At 35.8% G+C, this 21,724-nt stretch overlaps 1 protein-coding gene across 1 annotated transcript in view; it reads left to right on the forward strand.

Annotated features, from left to right (window-relative positions):
• Positions 1–8,087: 8,087 nt before the first annotated feature.
• ARHGAP32 (Rho GTPase activating protein 32) overlaps positions 8,088–21,724 on the forward strand; it is a 193,990-nt gene continuing 180,353 nt past the window's right edge. The window contains exon 1 of the mRNA XM_080817526.1: positions 8,088–8,315. Within this exon, the coding sequence (XP_080673652.1) occupies positions 8,200–8,315 (116 nt within the window). The 5' untranslated portion in view covers positions 8,088–8,199. The remainder of the gene's footprint in view (positions 8,316–21,724) is intronic.

Below are 21,724 nucleotides of genomic sequence, written 5' to 3' on the forward strand. Positions count from 1 at the left end.
TTTATTATTTTGAAGTACTTTTGAGAGATTATAAAATATACTTTGCATTTACTACATCTTTGGAAAATACCACATGAAAAGCACCACAGATGATAATATTAATGTCTGGCTTTAGCCAAATAAGAAGAAATAGGCAGATACTCAATTCCAAATTAATGTGTCATTCAAACTTAAATATAAATCTGTGTATCTTTTAAAGAGCTACCTCCATTAACTTTTTACTTCTCTATTATAGTTTACTCATGAAAAGATTTACATTATTATTATTTTTGTAATTAATAAAATTTTCCAGAACAAATTTCTGTAACAATGGGTAATGGGAAAAAATGCCTGTTTGCTGAAATAAGACTAAATGAGCAGATAAGAACTTAATTCTCCTTGCTAAGAAAATAAAATTAAAGAATTATTGATACCAGGAATAGAAGTACACTTATTTGGAGATACATCAGAATAATATGCCTCAGATTCACATTTACTAGTATGGGTTTAGCTTCTTTTATTTGAGGACAGGCTGATTGTGCTTTGAGAAAAATACTTGGAATTTTATAAGTAGTTGGATGTTCTCTAAGACATGAAGGAACTTGCTGTTGTTGGCTCCCACTGTGACTCTTGGCCACCCTTGTCAGCTGATAGTAAGGGAGCGAGTGGTATGAAATAGGTAGCAGGCTGCCAAAATTTTGTTGAGTTGCAAATCAACATGCACTAGAGTGAGCCATCCAGGTAAGGATACTAGTAGGTAAGAGCATTTGATTTATTGACATTTTTTCTAGTATATTGTGGGAGAGACTCCACTAAATTATGTTATGCCATACCCTGAACTTTTTAAAAAAAAGGTATGATTGATTGATTGATTGATAACAGAGCAGGGGGAGGGTCAGAGAGAGAGGGAGAGAGAGAATCCCAAGCAGAATCCATACTGATCACGAGTCTTGATGTGGGCTTGATCCCATAACCCCAGCCTAAATCAAGAGTTGGGCCATTAACCGACTGAGCTACCCAGGCACCCTACCCTGAGCTTTTCAGGCATGCAGACTTAGTACAGCTGGTTGGTTTTTTTTTTTTTTTTTGCTTAGCCCTAATTTAATGTTTTTCCCCTAGTGATTTCATCCTGGTCTCTCCCAGACCTTCTACTAAGATAGAGTTTACTTGAATCATTTGCTTTCTCCGCTGATTATTACTCATTAAATTTACATTTGACATTTTTCTTTGCAATATCATTAACATTAGGAGGCAGTCTGGTCACAGGAATTACTAGAAGTACTATACATAAATTTCAGTTTTTGCCAAGACTATAGTTTTCTAAGGCCCTAAACTTATAAAAGTAATGTAAAGCCTTTTTATTCTCTGTACCTCACTGCTTATGACATTATCAGTGAGAATTCTAGCTCAGAAAATAATTTCTTTAATTCAGCATTATATTAAAGAATATGGAATCTTTATTGTCTTTATAAAGCCTTTTACTGGATCAGTTGTAGCATAATTTTCTTAAATTTTTTTTTTAAAGATTTATTTATTTATTTATTTGTCAGAGAGAGAACGAGCATGTGAGCACAGGCAGACAGTGGCAGGCAGAGGCAGAGGGAGAAGCAGGCTCCCCGCCGAGCAAGGAGCCCGATGTGGGACTCGATCCCAGGATGCTGGGATCATGACCTGAGCTGAAGGCAGCCGCCCAACCAACTGAGCCACCCAGGCGTCCCAATTTTCTTAAATTTTTGACACTATGCTTTTACTTACTACTTCTTTAGCATTGTTTTCATTTAACCATTACTTACAGATGTTGTATTTTAGTGGCCTTAAACTCATTGCTAGAAGAATTATGACATTTCAGAGTTTAACTTTGTTAACAATAGTATAGTTTTATTTTATCTGTAGATCGAAACACTATTTTAAGTAGTGTCTCAGATCGGTGAGGATATCTTGAGATCTCTGGATTGTGATGAAGCAAATGTTTTTGTTTTGTTTATTTATAGAGTCTACTAATGGAATGCTCATGCTAAGACGGCTTGCCTGTTCTGTGTGCCCATGGCTTGGTAGTTGTATGAATTGTTCTCTTCAGTCTCTGACGAATTTCATTTGGAAGAACATGTTAATGCAGATACCATGTTCTTTTTCCCTTGTGCAAGAGCACCTTGAACTCTTGAGTTTTGGAACAAAGTATTCTTGGGTTAGATTATATGAACTTTTGAAAGGGAACCAGTGAAACAAGGTGATGTGGTATATGAATTTGACAGTAAGCAGATGCTGTCTTTGCACTTACAGTAGAGGAATTGGGTTTCTTTATTGATGAGGTGCAAATTCCATAGACTTTGGTTCTTCTTCGAGGAGGGATTAAATTCACACTGTAAAGGAGGAATTAAATTTATATTAATTCCTATTATAGATTTATATCATGATTCAGAGATTCTGATATATAAAGAACTCCTAAGTTTCTTTATTCAGCCCATGTAATTGTTTTTGCTTTTCTCCTTTGCTATTTTACTTGTTCCTATTCATCATCATTTTAGGTTTGCCTTGGTCTGTGCAAGAAGATTGCCTTATTTATGCATACTGACTTTATTTTTGAACTTACATTCCCTAAGCTTGGCACTTATATTTTTCTGTTGTTCACTTGTATGTATTTATTCAATAAGCATTTATTATTGATGTCTATGGTATATGAGATGGCAGAAATTAGCATTCAACTATGCAAGAGAAAAACTATGGAATGAATCTTTTAACTTATGAGTTAACTTGTTTAAAACTAAAAAATTAAATTGCTAACACATTTTTATGTTAGAAATTAAAAACACTGTAGATAAATTAAAGAAGAAAGTAAAAATTACTCAGTGTTTTTGTTACATGATCTATGTGTTATATATATATATATATATACTATTTTTCTTATAATAATGGAATCTAATCTATATAGTGTTCCTAATTTTTTTTTTCAGTTACTGATACCAGACAGACTATAGCACTATGGTTAAAAATTGTGTTGAAGAAGTCTGATTCAGTAGACTGAATTTCAGTATTTTTCTTCAATCAGTATTTACATGGAATGAAGATTCTAGAATGTGTAACAATTGATGGTAGTTACTGATTCAGTGAAAACATAGCCTGAGATTATATATTTGTTTAAGGCAGTATTCTACATTATAATAAATATTAACACATTTTAAAACTTGAATACCAGAAAGTGTGCTTTTAATCTTTGCTTGATTGACTAAGGATATATAATTTTAAAACAATAGTTGATTTTAGTTAAATTTTGAGTGAGTTTGTGTACCTATTCAGGAAATTTCCACTAAAAATCACTTATTAAGGAGATTGGAAATGTCATGGTGAACTGTCTTATGATCTAATTTTATATGTATTTTGTAATCCTTATGTTAATGTATTAAGGGGAGTATATGAGCTTTTGGTTCTAATTTTTGATTTTTCCATCCACATTCATGAAAGGGATTCAAATAAGTAGAATATTATCTCTTAGTTGAGACTTGTTTCCTTTTATTTATTAGATTACTACTCTCTTTTAAAATAGTGGTAAAAATTACAAAGTGATATAACTGAAGAAAGCCAAATATTAAAGATTAAATATCTTGTTTCTCAGTTTTTATATAATTACAACAATAAAAACATTCCATGGTGTCAGTGATGATGAGCATGATGGCTGTTATTTATAGAGGATCTTTACTGTGCAGTATGGTAGTTTCATTATGCATTATTTCTGATCCACACATGAACCGTACAAGGTTATTATTATTCCTCTTTTAGAGATTACCAAACTGAGACTCAATTTAAACTACTTACCTCAAACCACACTTTCTATAAAACATAGTTGAGATTTGAGCCAATGTCTGTCTCATTTCAAAATATTTCCATTTCTATTGAAATTCGTTTTCCAGTTTTATGACACAGCTTTTTGAAATACAACATATTCTTTATTTTTTAATTTTTATTTTATTTTTTAAAGATTTTGTTTATTTGGCAGAGAGAGATCATAAGTAGGCAGAGAGACAGGCAGAGAGAGAGGGGGAAGCTGAGCAGAGAGCCTGATGCGGGCCTCAATCCCAGGACCCTGAGATCATGACCTGGGCTGAAGGCAGAGGCTTAACCCACTGAGCCACCCAGGTGCCCCGAAATACAACATATTTTTAAAAATACATATATTGTTGCAATAGGGGTGATACATTATTAAGATATCCAATTTTTTGAAATTGTATTTAGCTCTTTTGAAGTTATTCTGAGTTAGATCTCTCTTTGAATATATATTTCTAAAGAGGCAAATCTGCTCTAACATGATACATTCCATTTTCTAGCCAAATAGACTTTTTCCGTTGGTGTTTAAAGTGACCTATAGAGGATCATGTTAAGTTAATTGTGTATCTTAGATATTTTAATGAAATAATTTATCAGTAAACAAATATGTTTAGTATACTTAGATAAATTTTAATGCAATAAAGTATGCATAATTGTTTGCCCTTTAGATATATTCGTAAACTGAAGCAGATGTCTGTGTGTGATGATCCAGAATCCAGGAGTATTCTGTAGTAAAAAAGAAAATAGTTATTCTTTTGAAGTTAGTTATTGCAATGTAAGACACCTACAAACAACCTACAGCTGGTTAGAAAAACAATTCAAAAAATTTTAAAAAAGTTTTATTTATTTAGAGAGTGTGGACAAATTGGGGGGGGAGGCAAGGGGAGAGGGAGAGAGAGGATCTCAGATAGATTCCACTCTGAGCAGGGAGCCCAACTCTGGGCTTGATCCCATGACCCTGAAAACGAGCTGAGCTGAAGTCAGGAGTCGGCTGCTCAACTGACTGAGTCACCCAGGCACCCCAGTTAGAAAAACAATTTAAAGATACAAGTAATCTGGAATTTAGAATAAATACATAGTATAATAATGATTAATGATGGGTGACATTTATATATTATATATGGTGCTTTTTACGTTGGAAGAAAATCTTTAGTTATTGAAAATATTATAGGAGGAATTGTGCTTAACTTTTCTTTCTAATGTAATTATTTATATATGTTAATTATATATATAAAATATACATAAAATATAAATTACACCTAGACATATGCTCCTCACATTGAGAATACATAATTTTCTGAAGAGTCTGTTTGGTATATCTGTATTTAAAATATTCTTTTTTTTTTTTTTTAAGATTTTATTTATTTGACAGAGGAGAGTACAAGCAGGGGGAGCAGCAAGGAGAGGAGGAAGCAGCCTCCTGCTGAGCAAGGAGCCCAATGTGGGGCTTGATCCTAGAATCCTGAGATCATGACCTGAGCTGAAGGCAGATGCTTAACTGACTGAGCCACCCAGGCGCCCTGGTGTATCTGTATCTGTTTAGAGTCACAGTTGTGACGCATTCTATGGCCAAAGTTTGGTGCCCAGTTCAGGAGATATTTATTGAGCCTTTGACTGTGTTTTGAACAGAATTGATAAAAAGAATTCTAATTTAAAGTGTGGGAAAAGGAGCACTGAAATGGGAGTATCAGGACCTCGGTTCTCTTGCTGCTCTGCTGCTGCTTTGTTTCGTGATCCCTGTGCGCACCCTTTCTTTGTAGTCCACCATGTGTGGAGGGTGCTGTGTAGAAGTGAACGCAGGTCGTCAGTACACAACAGAATTACAAGAAGAGAGCGGGTCAGCCTGGTGAGCTAAATGTAGATCATACTGAAAGCCACATATTTTCCTCATAGAAATAATATTTTACATGGTGGTTAGATTTTAGGTTGATTTTTAAAAAGTATTTTAAATATAGACTTACAAAGTGAATAACCCTGGACAAATCATTATGCTAACTTCAATTTCTTTACCTGTAATATGAGGTTTGTAATAGCTCCTCTGTGTGAGAATTACATAATAAATTATAATTAATTTTGTAAGGCCCACAATGTTTGGCAATTAAGTACTTTGTGTTTGCTGTTATTATTACTACTGCTACTACGAAAATAAGCCACTTTAAAAATATTTCTCTTGAAAAAAATGCATCTAATTCTTAAACTGTTGTGAAAATTCCTCTTCCTCTTGCTGTGGTGGATTTAGGAACTCCCCTATCCCTTGTCTTCCTTACCTCTTGGTCAGTAGAAAATGAAGACTCATTTGATTCTAAACTCTCCATGATGGCTCCTGTGGTTTAGATCATAGACTTGTGTCCCACAAAAGTTTGTTGAAGTGAGGTTTTAAGCCAACTGGGGGAAAAAGGAGTTAAAGCAGTTGTGGTCTTAAGGAATATGGAGTCTTCTCAGTTTTTGGTAGCCCCTGTGGTTGACTCCACTGTGTACCTTAGGACATGCTCCCTGCTATTCACTGCCTTAGTTAGCACTGAAGAAGGGAACAGAACATGTTGATTTTGAAGTTAAAAACTGTCTTTGAACTGATAGAGTCAAAACTGTGAGACCCGTGGAAGGTCTTGGTGCACTGGTCAGATTGGCGGGATCAAAGGCTGTCACTGCGGCAGGGGTGTCTGTGGAGGACGGTTCTGCAGTGGCCCCAGGACTAGAAAAGGCGATTTGGGGAGTGAGCTTATGTTGGTCAGACTGTCCTCAGGAGTCTCTGTAAAAGTTCTGCTTTTACAGTTCACGTTTTCATGTTTGAAAGGAGTTGAGGAAGTGAGGCAATCAACGACAGTAATGAAGGAGCAAAAGAAAAATGATTAAAAGGAAAGGTAAATAGGATTCATGAAACACATTAAAGGGGTTAGATTTGTTTAGGGGAAAAAAAGACCTAAATACTTAAAATAACACTTCAAAATCTGATTCTTTGCTAGGGGAATATAAAAGACTATGTTAAAATTAGTTATTATTTTGCAGGGGTGGTATGTGCATGATACAGTGAAAACCTGTCTCCCTCGCAGTCGTCTTCACTAGCTATGTTTTGCCCTTGGAGATGGCAGTTGTCATGGGTGCTGTCCTGTGCATATTCTGCACAGGTAGTCCTGTGTGTTTCTCCTTCCTCCTCTTTGCAAATGGGAATGGGAACATTTCATGTGTCCTATTGTACACGTTTACCTCTTTCTTCTTTGCCTTAATAGTGTGCCTTAGGGTTTGTGTCCTGTCATGACCAGTAGGGCTGCCTTGTGTTTCTCATTCCCCCATCTGTACAGCCTTCCATCTGGTGGAGAGTCCTTAATTCGATTATCCAGTTTTCTGTTAAATGAACAAGTTAGGTGGTTTTTGCTGTTCTATTTTGCTTTTATAAATCTTACTGCCTGGAATATTTCTGTTCATTCCTTATTTCCGCCTGTGAAAATAAAGTGGTTTCCTAGAAGGGGAATTGCTGGGCGAAAGGATGAGTAGCTGACACGTCAGGGGTTGGTACCAACGTGGCTGTTTCCTGAGGAACAGCTGTGTTGTTGCCCGTGTTACAGATGCTAAACTTTTCCCTCATTTCTCAGCAGGTCATTTTATGGCTGCCATGGGCGTCTGCAGTTTAAATGATGTGTAAAAATGTTGCATGCTTTTGTTTAATGTAATCGTCCAGGCCCTTAACCTTAGAGTGAATACGTATGTATGTATGTGTGTATGTACGTACTTATCTATCTTTAAAAGGTCACAGACAAGCCTGGCGGCTGTTAGGTTGCATTTTGGATACCTGAGCAAAGTGTCTTTGGCAGTTATTACTGCGGGGAAGGAAAGATGGGTGTAGTATTAGAAGGCATGAAGTCGGGCAGGTCCCTGCAGCATACTTGTCTTCGCTCTGAATTGTGATCCTCCTCAACTCTGAGGTCTGTAACTGTGCCTCTCGTTGTGGTTGGCCCAGGAGACTTTTACATATAGCGTTAGTCTTTCCAGTTTTCTGTTTACCTTTCTGAATTCTGAAATAGCAAAATAAGAAAATCCTGCACTTTGAAAATGTGTTTTTAACTTAGTAACTGGAGACTTGAGTAGAGAAAAATTGTTATTAAATCAATAATTAGTGAAAAATCACCTTGATTTGGGTTCTGAGTTTGATTATGTAGGTCACAGAGCCTGAGGCAGTGGGAGGGGCCTGGGAGTCCCAGGTGTAGAGCAGTCAGAGGCAGTGAGTGTGCTGTGTGTGATTTCCTGTCTTTACCCCAACTGTAATTAAAATAGCACGTAATAGACTGTGGCCCGGCGTGATCACATATCACTGTGTGTCAGCCACACATAAGCAGAGCTGAACACCTTGAACATTGGTGGTGGTCTTTATTCCATGCCTTGAGGTTTAAATTTTTTGACTACAAGATGGAGACCGACAGTGAGAGTAGCATTTCAGGAGATGATAGTGTCTTTTGGTTGGAGTCTGAAGTTTTAACCGAGATGACTGGCAGTGAAGAGGGAGAGAGGGAAGACAACTTCAGGTAATTATGGAATTCACAGTTCTCCGTTCTCACCTTTGGTTCTCTGTCCACTCCCTCTACCCCTCCACTCCTTTCTGATCTTCTCTGTTTTAATCTCTTTTCTGGTAAGATTGTCTTTTCTCAGGGGGAAGGTTTGGAGCTGAAAAGTACAGGTTTCTAGTTGTACATAGCACTCTTCATTCCACAACATGCCCTGAGCTTATAAAATGCATTTTAAATGACTTGTTAGAACACCAGGAAGAGAAGGTGTTAGACAGGTTTTGTAGTAGCGTTTCAGGAATTTCAAGTACAGACTCATAATGAATGAACTACCTACCACTCCTTCCTGTGTCTGATTTGTACCTAATAGATTTGATCTGAATTTGAATGTAGTACGTTTTTCTTCCTTTTTCCTTTTCTTCTTTTTCAGTGTTTGTGTGTATATGCCCCCACATGCCCGGATGCTTTTGTTGTCTTATTCATGTATATGAAACATTTTGACTATAAGTACAAATTAATTATTTCATGGCTTTGATCCCGACTCTTGTCTCTGACCTTATATCTCACTCTTCTTCCCCTCTTGGGAATCTTTCTTGGCTTTGAACTTCTACTTGTAACTTCATAACTGAAGTTTTTAGGGAATGCCTCCTGATTAAGCAGATCTCAAAGCGTGGTAGTACTAGTGAAGAAAGAGGTCTTACCCAGCTTGTGGAAACAGTGCCATTGGTTTATTAATTCTGTTACAAATTTTAGAAGGCTTTTTTTTTTTTTTTCCAAACAGGGTTAGCAGATTCATTCTTTTAGAGTTATTAAATCATCTCTTGAAGAAGTTTGTTCTACATATTATCATTGACACCCACATGAGCAATTAAACGTCTATTATATAATTTTACCTGTGAGTATTTGGGCAGGTGAACATACCATTATTTACATCAGATCTTATCTTTATGTTTAAAGTTCAAAAAGAGTCTCTCTCAAGTTAATATCTTTATCCACAGATTTGGTTTTTAAAGTCTAGGGTAAGGGTGCCTGGCTTATTCAGTCGGTTGAGCTCCTGACTTGATTTCAGCTCAGGTCATGATCTCAGGGTCCTGGGATTGAGGCAGGCTCAGTGCTCAGTGGGGAGTCTACTTGAGATTCTCTCTCTCAGTCTTCCTCTGTTTCTCCCCCTGCTTGTGCTCCCTTGTACCCTCTCTCTCTAAAATAAGTAAGTAAAATCTAAAAAAAATAAAATAAAAACATGAAGTCTAGGTTAAATGGCAGAAAGGATTGAATATAAGGAAGTCTTGGTAACCCACATTAAATTTGCCACTCAGTGGTTAAAATGAATAAGAATGTTTTAAATTTAAAGTTTAGTGCAAAGTATGAAAATGTGCTATTAGCATATGAAATTTTTTTTTTAGTATAAACTTTCTCATTCTTCCCATAATTTTATTTGGCCTTTCTTATTTGAGTAAGCTTCTCTCCCAAGACATGCTGATGTTGCATATATTCTGTATAATATGGTCAGTGTCTTATGGACAGTTAGGAAAAATAAAGTATTTAATTTGTTGGTATTAAACCTGTTTGACTTGGTGTTAAAATTATAAAAGTTATTTTGGGATATTAGTCAAAGGAAGAGACAATCTAGACTTTGTTGTTGTAATAGATTTGGTACTGTCATCCTTGATTTACTTGTTAGGCAGCAGGAGCCTGTCTGGATTTTCTTCTGACTTAAATTAAAAAAAAAAAAAAAATCTGTGCAAGATTGAGCTTTCTTTTCCTCAGGACTCTGTGAAAGCATTTTCATCCTGAGAAACTGAACTCTATTGCTTGCACTGTTTTAGGAAACCATGACACACCATAGGGCCTTGGTCCTTTTTATAGTGATCTTTCATATCTGAATATCATCATGGCTCTCCCAGACCAAATACATCTTTGAGGTTTGATTTTAAATTATTTGAAAGTGCAAGAAGAGATCTGGGTAAGGCCACATGTCATGTAGTGTTTCTCACCTGTAAGACATGAGGAAATGCAGCCGCACAGTGCTTTGCCACATTCACAGCAGCGTTCCAGCTAAAATGCCTAACAGAAAAAATGCGTGTGTGGGTGTTGAAGGTGAAGGGTTGGATGGTAGGAGTTGTTGCCGTAACCTTCAGAGAACCAAATAGTAGACTCAGTGTTATGTATGAAAATTATTTTAGTAAAAGCAATTTAGTAATGAAGAAAATATACAGAAAAGTCTTCATGTGTTTCTTTTAAAATCTGTGCGAATACACATTAAATCAAACTGTCATTGTTTATATTCTAGTTAATTTAATTTACCCACACACACACGCTGCGAGGGCAAAAGATTGTGTACTGTTCTTTTTCTCTGAATGGTTTCTAATCTAGGTTTTAAATTGATTCTTAGAAAAATAGCATTGTGTCATTTGAGACACCATGACTGATAAAGTCAGACCATACCTGTGGTGTAGGTTTGTGGAGTTTCCAGCTATCATCTGCTTTAGGAGGAAGCACTCACAGAGGGGCATTCATGTTTGTCCAGTAGCTTTTGGAATGGAGTTTATTTTTAGACTTGGTTGGAAGAAAGGATACTTTTTCTAACATTCTAGCACTGTGGAACGTTGCCCAGTCTCCTTCATAGCATTAGTTCAAACTTGTCTACCACTGAGTCACAAATCTCTCATTTTCTGATTTCTGATTTGTAGAGTGAAATTACTACCTACATTATCACTGTTAAAATAGTTCTTTGATTAGAACATTTAGAGATTGTCGTAGTCCTTAGAATAGAATAGTCCTTAAGGATCATGAAAAGAGCCCTTCTGTAAGTAAGTAGGAGGAATATGAGGCAGAAAAAGAAAAGCAGAGATGTTTTAATTATTTTAAAAGGGCACCTGGGTGGCTCAGTCAGTTAAGCGGCTACCTTTGGCTTAGGTCATGATCCCAGGGTCCTGGTTTCAAGATCCTCATCGGGCTCCCTACTCCTTGGGGATCCTGCTTCTCCCTCTGCCTCTCTCTCATGAATAAATAAAATCTTTAAAAATTTTTTAAAAATGAAAAATTTAACTTTGGAGTTGTTGTATGCAGTGTATTAAGCCAAATATATGTTATATACAGTATGTCACTTACCAGTCCTATAGAGTAGGTAATATTTTTCCCATTTTCCAGATGAAGAAATTGTCACTTAGAAAGTCACACATAGACCAACATTGTAAGCATATGGTAGAGCAAAATTTTGAACCCGGTGTAATTGAATTTGAAAGTGAACGACTTTAGTGAAATATTTAGCTGCTAAATGTTATTCTCTGGTAAGTAATAACTTTTAAGAGACTTTTAAGCTGACATCTTAGTTCTGAAATTCCTTCTTATGAAGGGATTTTGAGCAATGGCAATGTGTATATGATGAACACAGAAGTGAACTAATGCATACAGTAAATGTGACCTTTCAGAGATTTGACCTCTAGGACACCTAGCAATTATTACTAACTCACGGTCATGAAAGGTTCTGGTTCTTTGGCATTTAAGGTTAGAAATGTTTATCATATAATCTAGTTTAGTCTTTTCTAGTATTATTGACACATACATAGACTGGCAAGTGTGACATGTAGTTCAAAACACAGATGATACAGTGAAAAATTGAACCACATCTTTAGAACTGTGTACTTTTAATTAATTAATTAATTAATTTAGAGCATGAGCAGAGGGAGGGGCAGAGGGAGAGGGAGAGAGGGAGAATTCCAAGCAGAGTCTACAATGAGCACAGAGACCGAAGCTGGGCTTCATCCCAGAACCTGGTGATCATGACCTGAGACAAAGCTAAGAGTCTGTTGCTCGGTGGACTGAGCCACCCAGGTGCCCCATAGAACTATGTACTTCTAAAATCAGTCTGTAGATGCCCAGATACCTCAATCAGATCTTTGCTTGTATCTCCATAATAATGTGATTTTAAGTGAGAAACTTCCAACTTCAGTTAAACTAGATGATTTGGTGAACATATTTTAAATTCTTTTAATGTCTTTATTGGTTTATAGCATCATAAAACTAATAATTGTTCATGTACTTGATTGGTTTGTTGGTTGCTTTATTAATTTTCTGCCTTATTTGAAATGAAACTGTGAGTTAGAACATACTGCAGCAGTCCAAATAGGTAACAATGGCTTGGAATATGGTATTAGATTTCTTCTAGGTTCTTGCTTTTCTTTTAGATCTAGAATGATTTATTTTGATTGGCTAAATTTCTCTGGAAGCCTGTAAAGCTATTTCACAATTCCCTGCTTTTAATACTGTGACTATTCTTTTGTTGTCTGCAGAAATTATTGATTTTGGGATCCCCAGTTAGCATTTTTTTTTTTTTTTTGAAGTAGGCTCTTCACACCCAGTGTGGAGTCCAACACAGAGCTTGAACTCACAATCCTGAGATCAAGACCTGAACTGAGATCAAGAGTCTGATGCTTAACCGACTGAGCCACCCAGCCGCCCCTCCACCATCCCAGTCAGTTTTTATGAGCCTGGAAGGATGGAGAGGTAGCATTAACAATTAACCAAAGACATATATTATCAGTATCCCAACCCAGGTCTATTTTATAGTCTATGACTTTTCATAGGCATTTTACCCTTTAATAATCTGTTATATATGATGTGAAAAGAGATGTGTATATGTAAAAAAATGATATTCTGTAACACTGGATTTATGATCTAGAATATAAATTAGCCCTTAATATATTCTTTCAACGTAAAATATAATAGGATAATAAATTTATTTTGTGATCCGCAAAGTCTCATGTGAACATCACTTAATCTCAGAAAATTTTTTGCGGTATTGGAGTCTAGCCTTTAGGCTGTCTTTATAATCTGTGAAATAAATCTTGTCTTAACCATGAGGCATGCTGGTACAAGGCTTTCTTGGTATTTCAGTAATTAAATTCTTTGGGATGGAATCCAAGGTGAACCTTTCTTGTATCTATCTCTATGAGTTTTTTGATGTTTAAGAAGGGTCTTAGAGTACAGAAACTGCATAAAACTATATGAAAGTGCTGGCTATCAGGTTATTTATTTAAGCACCTAAAAACCAATTTTTCGTTAACCTTTGTATTTAACTTAAAAATTAAAACTTCCTTAAGCAATCATTTGCATGTTTAAACTTAGTAAATGAAAATCTCTGAAATGTATAGAGCTCTGTTTATAAATGTAATATAGTCAGTTCCCTTAAAAAGAAAAATCAAGTGACAGCCTAGCAAGATTAAAATCAGAACAAGCAAAACCTTTCTAGATATTTAATTTTAGAAGATCTGATATACTTTTACTTACCATTAATGATCAGCTTCCCTTTCCATGCTTATATTGCGATCTGTATTTTCTTCATTGTTTGAAAATCAAAGAATTTCTTCCAGTTAGGTGTGCTGCTTTTTCCTACCATGGTTCTCTTTTCTTCTCTACCTTCCCACCTCTTTAACACAAGATTGACAGAATACTTTTCCATCTTCGTGCCTTCAGTCCCTTTGGATACTCTTAACTTTACCAATATTTTACACTACCAGAAACCCTAGTTTTTTGCCAAGGTGTTTTAATTTTTTTTGTCATTTATTCAGATATAATTAAATGTATCGTTGCTTAGTGCCTACTGTTATTTCCGTCTTATCATCTTCCATCTTCATGTGTTCCTTCTGGCTCATTTGTTTCCTGGTGGATATTTTCTTGAGTACTTTGTTGACATAAGTTCTGTGAGCCACATATTCTGACTTCTTGCGTATGCTCATGCCATTTGCCCCTCTTTTCTTTCATAGGTAACTCGTACTTTCTCTCTGAATGCTTGTAACAGTTTCTTTTTGTGCTCAGTTTACATGTATAAAAAAAATGGGTGAATTATTTGGTTTTTAAAAAATCTAAATAATTGAATTTAAAAAGGTTTTTAAATATTTTATTTATCTATTTGACAGACAGGGATCACAAGTAGGCAGAGAAGCAGGCAGAGAGAGAGGAATGGAAGCAGGTTCCCCGCTGAGCAGAGAGCCGGATGCGGGGCTCGATCCCAGGACCCTGGGATCATGACCTGAGCTGAAGGCAGAGGCTTTAACCCACTGAGCCACCCAGGCGCCCCAAAGATTCTATTTATTTATTTGACAGAGAGAAAGATCACAAGTAGGCAGAGAAGCAGACAGAGAGAGAGGAATGGAAGCAGGCTCCCTGCCGAGCAGAGCCTGATGCGGGACTCGATCCCAGGACCCTGAGATCATGACCTGAGCCGAAGGCAGAGGCTTAACCCACTGAGCCACCCAGGCGCCCCTACATGTGTTTTTATCATCAGTTCTTCGGCTTGGAGCTCAGTGACTTTCATTCCATAGATTTAGGCCTTCATGTTGAGACAGATTTTTTTATTGTGACCTATTATTTATTTAATTGTTGCCTCTCTTCTGTTTTCAGTAATTGTCTCCTTGTGGAACCTATTTCTTGCATATCAAGTCTGCTTAATCTGTCCTTTACACAATGTATATTTCTCTTTACATTTTTATTTTTTGGTTTGATGTATTTCTTGTTCTTTGGGCCACTAAAAAAAATCTTCAATCTTCCAAATTCAGTCTGAGTAGGGAAATAATTTTTAAGGGTTGTTTTTCATGTATAGATACAGCATATACACTGGCACATGTAAATAATACATTTGTGCTGTTGTGTTCTTTAGCTCTGTGACTTTATTCATTCAGTGTACATGTGCTGTTTGTTCTGACTGAACAGAATTTATGCTTTTAACTACTAAGCTAGATATGGGCCCTTCTTCAACTGTTTTCTTTAGTAGTCCCACGATGCGTAGAGCTTCTTGTGGGTGCAGACACCCACATTAGGAGCCCTAGTCCTTCTAATTGATGGTTTAATTTCTTTACAGAGTAATTTTACAGTTTTTATTAATCCCTTGGGGGCAGATACCTCTTTTGTTGTGGGGAGAAGTGGGAGTGTAACCTCCTTCAGCCTGTTTTTCTCTGGTTTGCCAGTCAGTAGGAGCCCACTTGATTTTTGTCTTCCAAAAGTTTATCAAGATCTCTGGCCTGCTGATTCCACCCATATCATTCTGTTAAGGATTTATTTCCTTTCATTTAGCTTTCAGAGACTTTTCAGAGACATAGAGGTTGGTTTCTTAACATATGTGCAGTCTTCAATTGGAAGTCTACTGGTACTTTTTTCCATGGCTTTTGAGAGGAAACTCTGAAGAGAGCATTCAATGAGGCCGAATCTTGGTATCTGTTATCCAGTCTAGTGGGTCTCTAGAGATGTGAATGGCATGTTTCAGTGTCTTCTGCAGGATGTAAAGTGGAAACTTCCAGGAGAAAACAGTCTACCAAATCTGGAGTGACTGAGATGTGTTAGTGCATTTTCCTACCTGCAGAACAGCACTAAAAATAGCGTTATCAGATAGTAACTAGTTAGAAGATGTGAAAAGGTGCCAATTTTAAGAACAAAAATAAAATACCCAGAGATAAACTTAGTGAGGAACCAAGACGTATTTGAAGAAAATGTAAAGCATTACTGAAGGACATAAAAGAAGTTTGGGAGAAATGAAAAGATACACCTTGTTCATAGCTGGGAATATTCGGTATCATCAAGATGTCCTTTTTTTTTTTTTTTTTTAAAGATTTTATTTATTTATTTATTTATTTCACAGAGAGATCACAAGCAGGCAGAGAGGCAGGCGGGGTGGGGGGGCGGGAAGCAAGCTCCCTGCTGAGCAGAGAGCCCAATGTGGGGCTCAATCCCAGGACCCTGGGACCATGACCTGAGCTGAAGACAGAGGCTTTAACCCACTGAGCCACCCATGCGCCCCAAGATGTCAGTTTGTTATAAATTCATGTATAATAAGAATGCTTTTTAAAAACCTAGACAGATTGATCAATAGGTTGATCTTGGTTAAATAACTTTACCAAGAAACTTTGGGAAGATGAAAAGAAGCAAGGGCTGGGGCACCTGGGTGGCTCAGTGGGTTAAAACCTCTGCTTTCGGCTCAGGTCATGATCCCAAGGTCCTGGGATCGAGCCCCGCATCGGGCTCTCTGCTCAGCAGGGAGCCTGCTTCCTCCCCCTCTCTCTGCCTGCCTCTCTGCCTACCTGTGATCTTTGTCTGTCAAATAAATAAATAAAATATTAAAAAAAAAATAAAAAGAAAAGAAGCAAGGGCTAATGCAACCAGTTACTGTAACATAAAGTCTTTATAATTAAAACCTTGTGGTGCTGATACCTGAAAAGAAGGCATAATGGGATATAATGGAAAGCCTAGAAATACACTGAAACACATAGGAAGACTTAGATATGATAAAGATGGCTTCTCAAAAACCAATAGGGACAATGTATGCTCTTCAGTAAGTACTTTGGGGGAAACTGCATACATATCACTGGGAAAAAAAAAATTGAAGTTCTACCTCTTAGCGAGGATAAATTCCAAAATGATCAAAGATACGAGTGTATTAAGTGAAATCATAAAAATTTTAAAAGAACACATGGGAAAATTAAAAAAAATAATTTGGGGCCAGGGAAGGCTTTTAGAACTATAATTTAAGATGCAAAACCCATAAAGGAAAGAGTTACAAAATTTAACTACATGGAATATAAAACATGTGTATTATAAAAAATAAGCAAGGACAAATGACAACCTGGGAAAAATACTAGGAACTCATATTACAGATGAGGAACTAATCTCTTTAATATATAAAGAACTAAAAATAGATAAGAAAAGACCGTCCCAATAGAAACATGGGCTAATGTATCAAAAGGATTTTTTTCATCGCTGAGAATTTGTCCTTCAGATATACATGCACATGTGTAGAAACAACGTATTTATAAACTTACTGTAGCATTGCTTGTAATACCAAAAAATTGGAAATAATTCAGAATCTATTGGTAGGGTAGTGGTTAAATTATGAAATTTATCTACACAGTGGGATATCATACAGTTGTGAAAACAGCAAAGAAGCTCTTTATATACTCATATGGAAATCAGAATACTCCAGGAAATATTAGAAAATATTGGTGTGTAAATATACTTTTCAGTAAAAAGTGGGCTGGTAATGGAGGAATAAAACTGTTCTTCCATTTTTTGCACAAAGACCATATTTACACATTGCTTTCAGACTTGTTATGGATGTATTCTTAAGACATGAAAAGATTACATATGAATAGATATATTCATAAAGAATCTGGAAGAATATATAAGGCGAGGAGCTTAATGGCTAGGAATTGGGCAGGACTTCTATCTGATAAAATTATAATACCTATTAAGAATTACAGTATATCTGCCATTTTCAGCTGGAAGTGACTACAGCTCAATTCCACTGGCTTCAGCAAACCTCTGTTCTGTTTTCACCACCAAAAACAGCTGACCCCATTAGTGTTACAAGGTCAGTTTCTTTATTTTCTGGGAATTCTGGGAATACTGGGTTTATGTAAGCATTTAATAGTGTATATAAACCAACCAGGACAGACCTCCTATATTTTAAGCCACTTTATAATCTAATTTATTAAATACTCTGAAGGTAGGAAAATATATTACTCCTTATGATGACAGTTAATGACTATTAGTTGCAGGCATAACTAACACCTTGCGTCTTCAATTTTACAACTTCAGCCATGGGTAAAAGTAGAATATCAAACTTGATACCCACTGAAAGAGCTCTTCTGTGCAGTGGAGTTGAGTCATATTCTTTCACAAACAGACAGATATAAATTGAGTCATGAACTCAATTCTCTCTTGTCTGTGATAGAGTGTAGATGCCTATCTTTTATTTGTCAAATGCCACCACATGCTCAGACCATAAAATGACTTTCTAATCATTTCCCGTACCATTGGGGAACAACTTCCTGGTCATGAAGTGTCACAGAGCCAGAACCAAACTTTGCAAAGAACCAGCAATAAATGCAAACAAAGATTAAGGGAATAAAAGGAGAAAGGTAAAATTCTATTGTTGCCTGGAGTTTACTCCAGGGATCAAGAAAAGATATGCCCAAGTGTAAGCAGTATCTTAGGAAACACTTCTCAGGCAATGTGTCACTTGGACTTCTCTGCGGAATTTAACACTGTCAAGTACAGTTTTTCACAAGCTGTGAACAAGATTCATACAAAGATAAAGTGTGTGTCAGAGATTTAAATAATTTTTAAATGAGTGGGATGGTAAGGCTGGTTCCCACAATTTGAGGAAAGATTTTTTTTTCTCCTTTTTCCTTTTGCTTGAAAATATGCAGGTTCAAATCTGATGTTTTACAGAAAATTTGTAAATAAAGCATTAGATTATTTAGGTTTTGTGGTTGGTAATCTTAACACTCTGTCTTTTCTGTTAGATTTGAAATTATAATTAATCATGTTAAGGGTAAAATTTGCCCATAGTTTAAAAAGCATGGAACAAAAGGATCAATTAAATAAATAGATACTAAGTTTTTATGGAGTTGATTCAGTGTTCTATGACACTAAATATATATAATATAAACATAATTTTTAATCCTTTTAAAATGTGTAATATTTACCAACAGACTTTTTATTTTACACTTTTATTAAGGTATAACTTACATATAATAAAATGCACAAATCATGAGTATATAGCTTGAAGAATTTATATAAAAGTATATATCCATGTAAACACAACCCAGTCAAGATATAAATTAATGTTAGTATGCCACAAGACCCTTGCCCCTCCTAGTCAATACCTGTCCCAGAGGTAACCATTACTCTGACTTCTGTTAACAGTAGATTTGTTTTGCCTGTTCTTGAACTTCATGTAAATAAAATTATACAATATGTACTCTTTTCTCCCCAGCTATAATTGTCATATAATATTGCTTAAGTTAGTCAACATGATGATTTGATACACTTATTTATTGAGATTAACATATACTTTTGTCTGGCTTCCGCTTCTCAATACTTACGGGATTCATCCATTTCTTGCAGATGGCAGCAATAATTCTTTTTCACTTCTGTGTAGTTTTACGTGGAAAATTACCTATTTACCTATTTACCTATTTACGTGGAAAATAATCAATTACCTATTTACGTGGAAAATAATTACCTATTTATGTGGAAAATTACTTACCTATTGTATTTGGTTTTCCCCCCTTACTAAATGTATAATAACAGTATGTATAAATCATTTGATTTTTGCATTTGACCTTATTTGCTGTGATTTTGCTGAATTATCTTACTCTAACTGCTGAACACATTGTGTCATCTTTAAATGATGAGAATTCTATTTTTCCCTTCTTTCTTTCTTTCTTCCTTCCCTTTCCTTCCTTCCCTCCCTCCCCTTCCTAAGTTAGGCTTCATGCCCAGCATGGAGCCCAAAGCAGGGCTTAAACTCACGACTGTGAGATCAAGACCCGAGGCAGCATCGAGTTCGATGCTTAACTGACTGAGCCACCCAGGAGCCTTCCCTTCTAATTTTTATACCTTTTATTTCTTTTTCTTGCTCTTTTACTTATTTTTATTTTTATTTTTTTAAAAAGATTTTATTTATTTTATTTGGCAGAGAGAGACACAGGAGAGGGAACATAAGCAGGGGTAGTGGGAGAGGGAGAAACAGGCTTCCCGCTGAGCAGGGAGCCTCGATGTGGGCTTGATCCCAGGACCCTGGGACCATGACCTGAGCCGGAGGTAGCCACTTAGCCACTGAACCACCCAGACTCCCCTCTTTTAAAAAAAACTAAGACATCAAGTGTAATGTTGTATAGAATGCATTCTTCTCTTGTTTATGACCTTATTAACCATGCCTGTCATTAGGAAAGCATCAGTATTCACCATTAACTATGATGTTATTTGTGTGTGTGTTTTAATAACGTTCATGTATCTATCTATATTTAGAAAAATTATGAATATGTGTTAAATTTTACCTATTAAAATGACAATGTTTTTATTCCTTTATTTTAATCATATGGTCAGTTATAGCAGTTGATTTTAGAATGTTAAAACAGTCTGCATTTTGGACTAAAACTTACTTGGAAATGGTATTATATATCCTTTTTGTAAACCAGTGGGTTTGATTTGTTACTATTTTGTTTAGAAGTTCTGCAGCTATGTTAATAATATTGACCTACAGTTTTCTTTTCTATTAATGTCTTTATCCCCTTTTGTTATGAAGACTATCCTAACCGCATGGAACAAGTTGAAAAGGGGTCTTCCTTTTGTTTTTATACTCTGGAGGAATATAATATTGCTATAATTTATTCCTTGAATGTTGGAAAGAACTCACCAATGAATGCATTTGGGTCTGGAGTTTTCTCACAGATTCATCTTTAATAGCTATAGGACTTTTCACAATTATTTGGTTTCTTGTTTCAGCTTTGGTAAGTTGTGTTCTTAAGGAAATTTCCCCTTTTCAATGGAAATTCACAACTATACTGGAATAAAGTTGTTTATAATGTCCTCAGAATCTTTTTGTCTGTAGGCTTTCTAGATGTAACTCTCTTTTTATTGTTTATGTTCTGTGTTCTGTTTTTTCCTTGATGAAACTTCTTGGTGTTATCTATTTTATTAATCTTTCAAAGAGTCAGCTTTCTATTTCACTGATTTTTTACTTAAACAATTTTTTTCTTCTTTCTACTTTCTTGGAATAATTTGCTATTCTTTTTCTAGCTTTTTGCAATAGAAACTTAGAACATTTGCTTTCAACTTGCCTTATTTTCAGTAACAAGCATTTAGAGGTCTGAAATTTGCTGTTTTAGTTGTGTCTCACACGTTTTTATCTGTTGTATTTTTATTATCATTCAGATAAAAATATGTTCTCATTTTCATTGTGATTTCATGTATTCAATTCATGAATTATTACTCAGAATTGTGTTTTGTAATTTCCATACATTTGGGAGAATTTCTAGTTATTTTCCAGTAATTGATTTTTAGTATAGTTCTGTGCTGGTCACAAAACATTTCGTTCATGATTTAAATTCTTTATATTTGTTAAGACCTGCTTCATTGCCTAGATTATGGTCTTTTGGTAAATGTTTAATATGCTGTTGAAAAGAACATATATTCTGCAGTTGTTAGGTTTAATGTTCTAGTTCAGGTTGAAAAGGTGGGTTGTTCAGATCTCTTATATACTTAGGACTTTTTTTTGTCTTATTCTATTGATCACTGAGAAATACCTGTTAAAATCTACAACTGTAATTGTGGATGTATTTATTTTCTTTTTAGTTCTTTCAGGTTTTGCTTTTGTTTATTTTATCATGCTTAACACTTTTTTTTAAACACTTTTTTTTTTTTAAGATTTTATTTATTTATTTGACAGAGATCACAAGTAGGTAGAGAGGCAGGCAGAGAGAGAGAGAGGAGGAAGCAGGCTCCCCGCTGAGCAGAGAGCCCCATGTGGGGCTCGATCCCAGGACCCTGGGATCATGACCTGAGCTGAAGGCAGAGGCTTAACCCACTGAGCCACCAGGCACCCAAGAAAGCACTTTCTTTGCTCCCTGTAAAAGCAACTCCTTACCTGTTCA

This window comes from Martes martes, assembly GCF_963455335.1.
Source record: "Martes martes genome assembly, chromosome: 10".
In the NCBI taxonomy this organism is placed as follows: domain Eukaryota; kingdom Metazoa; phylum Chordata; class Mammalia; order Carnivora; family Mustelidae; genus Martes; species Martes martes.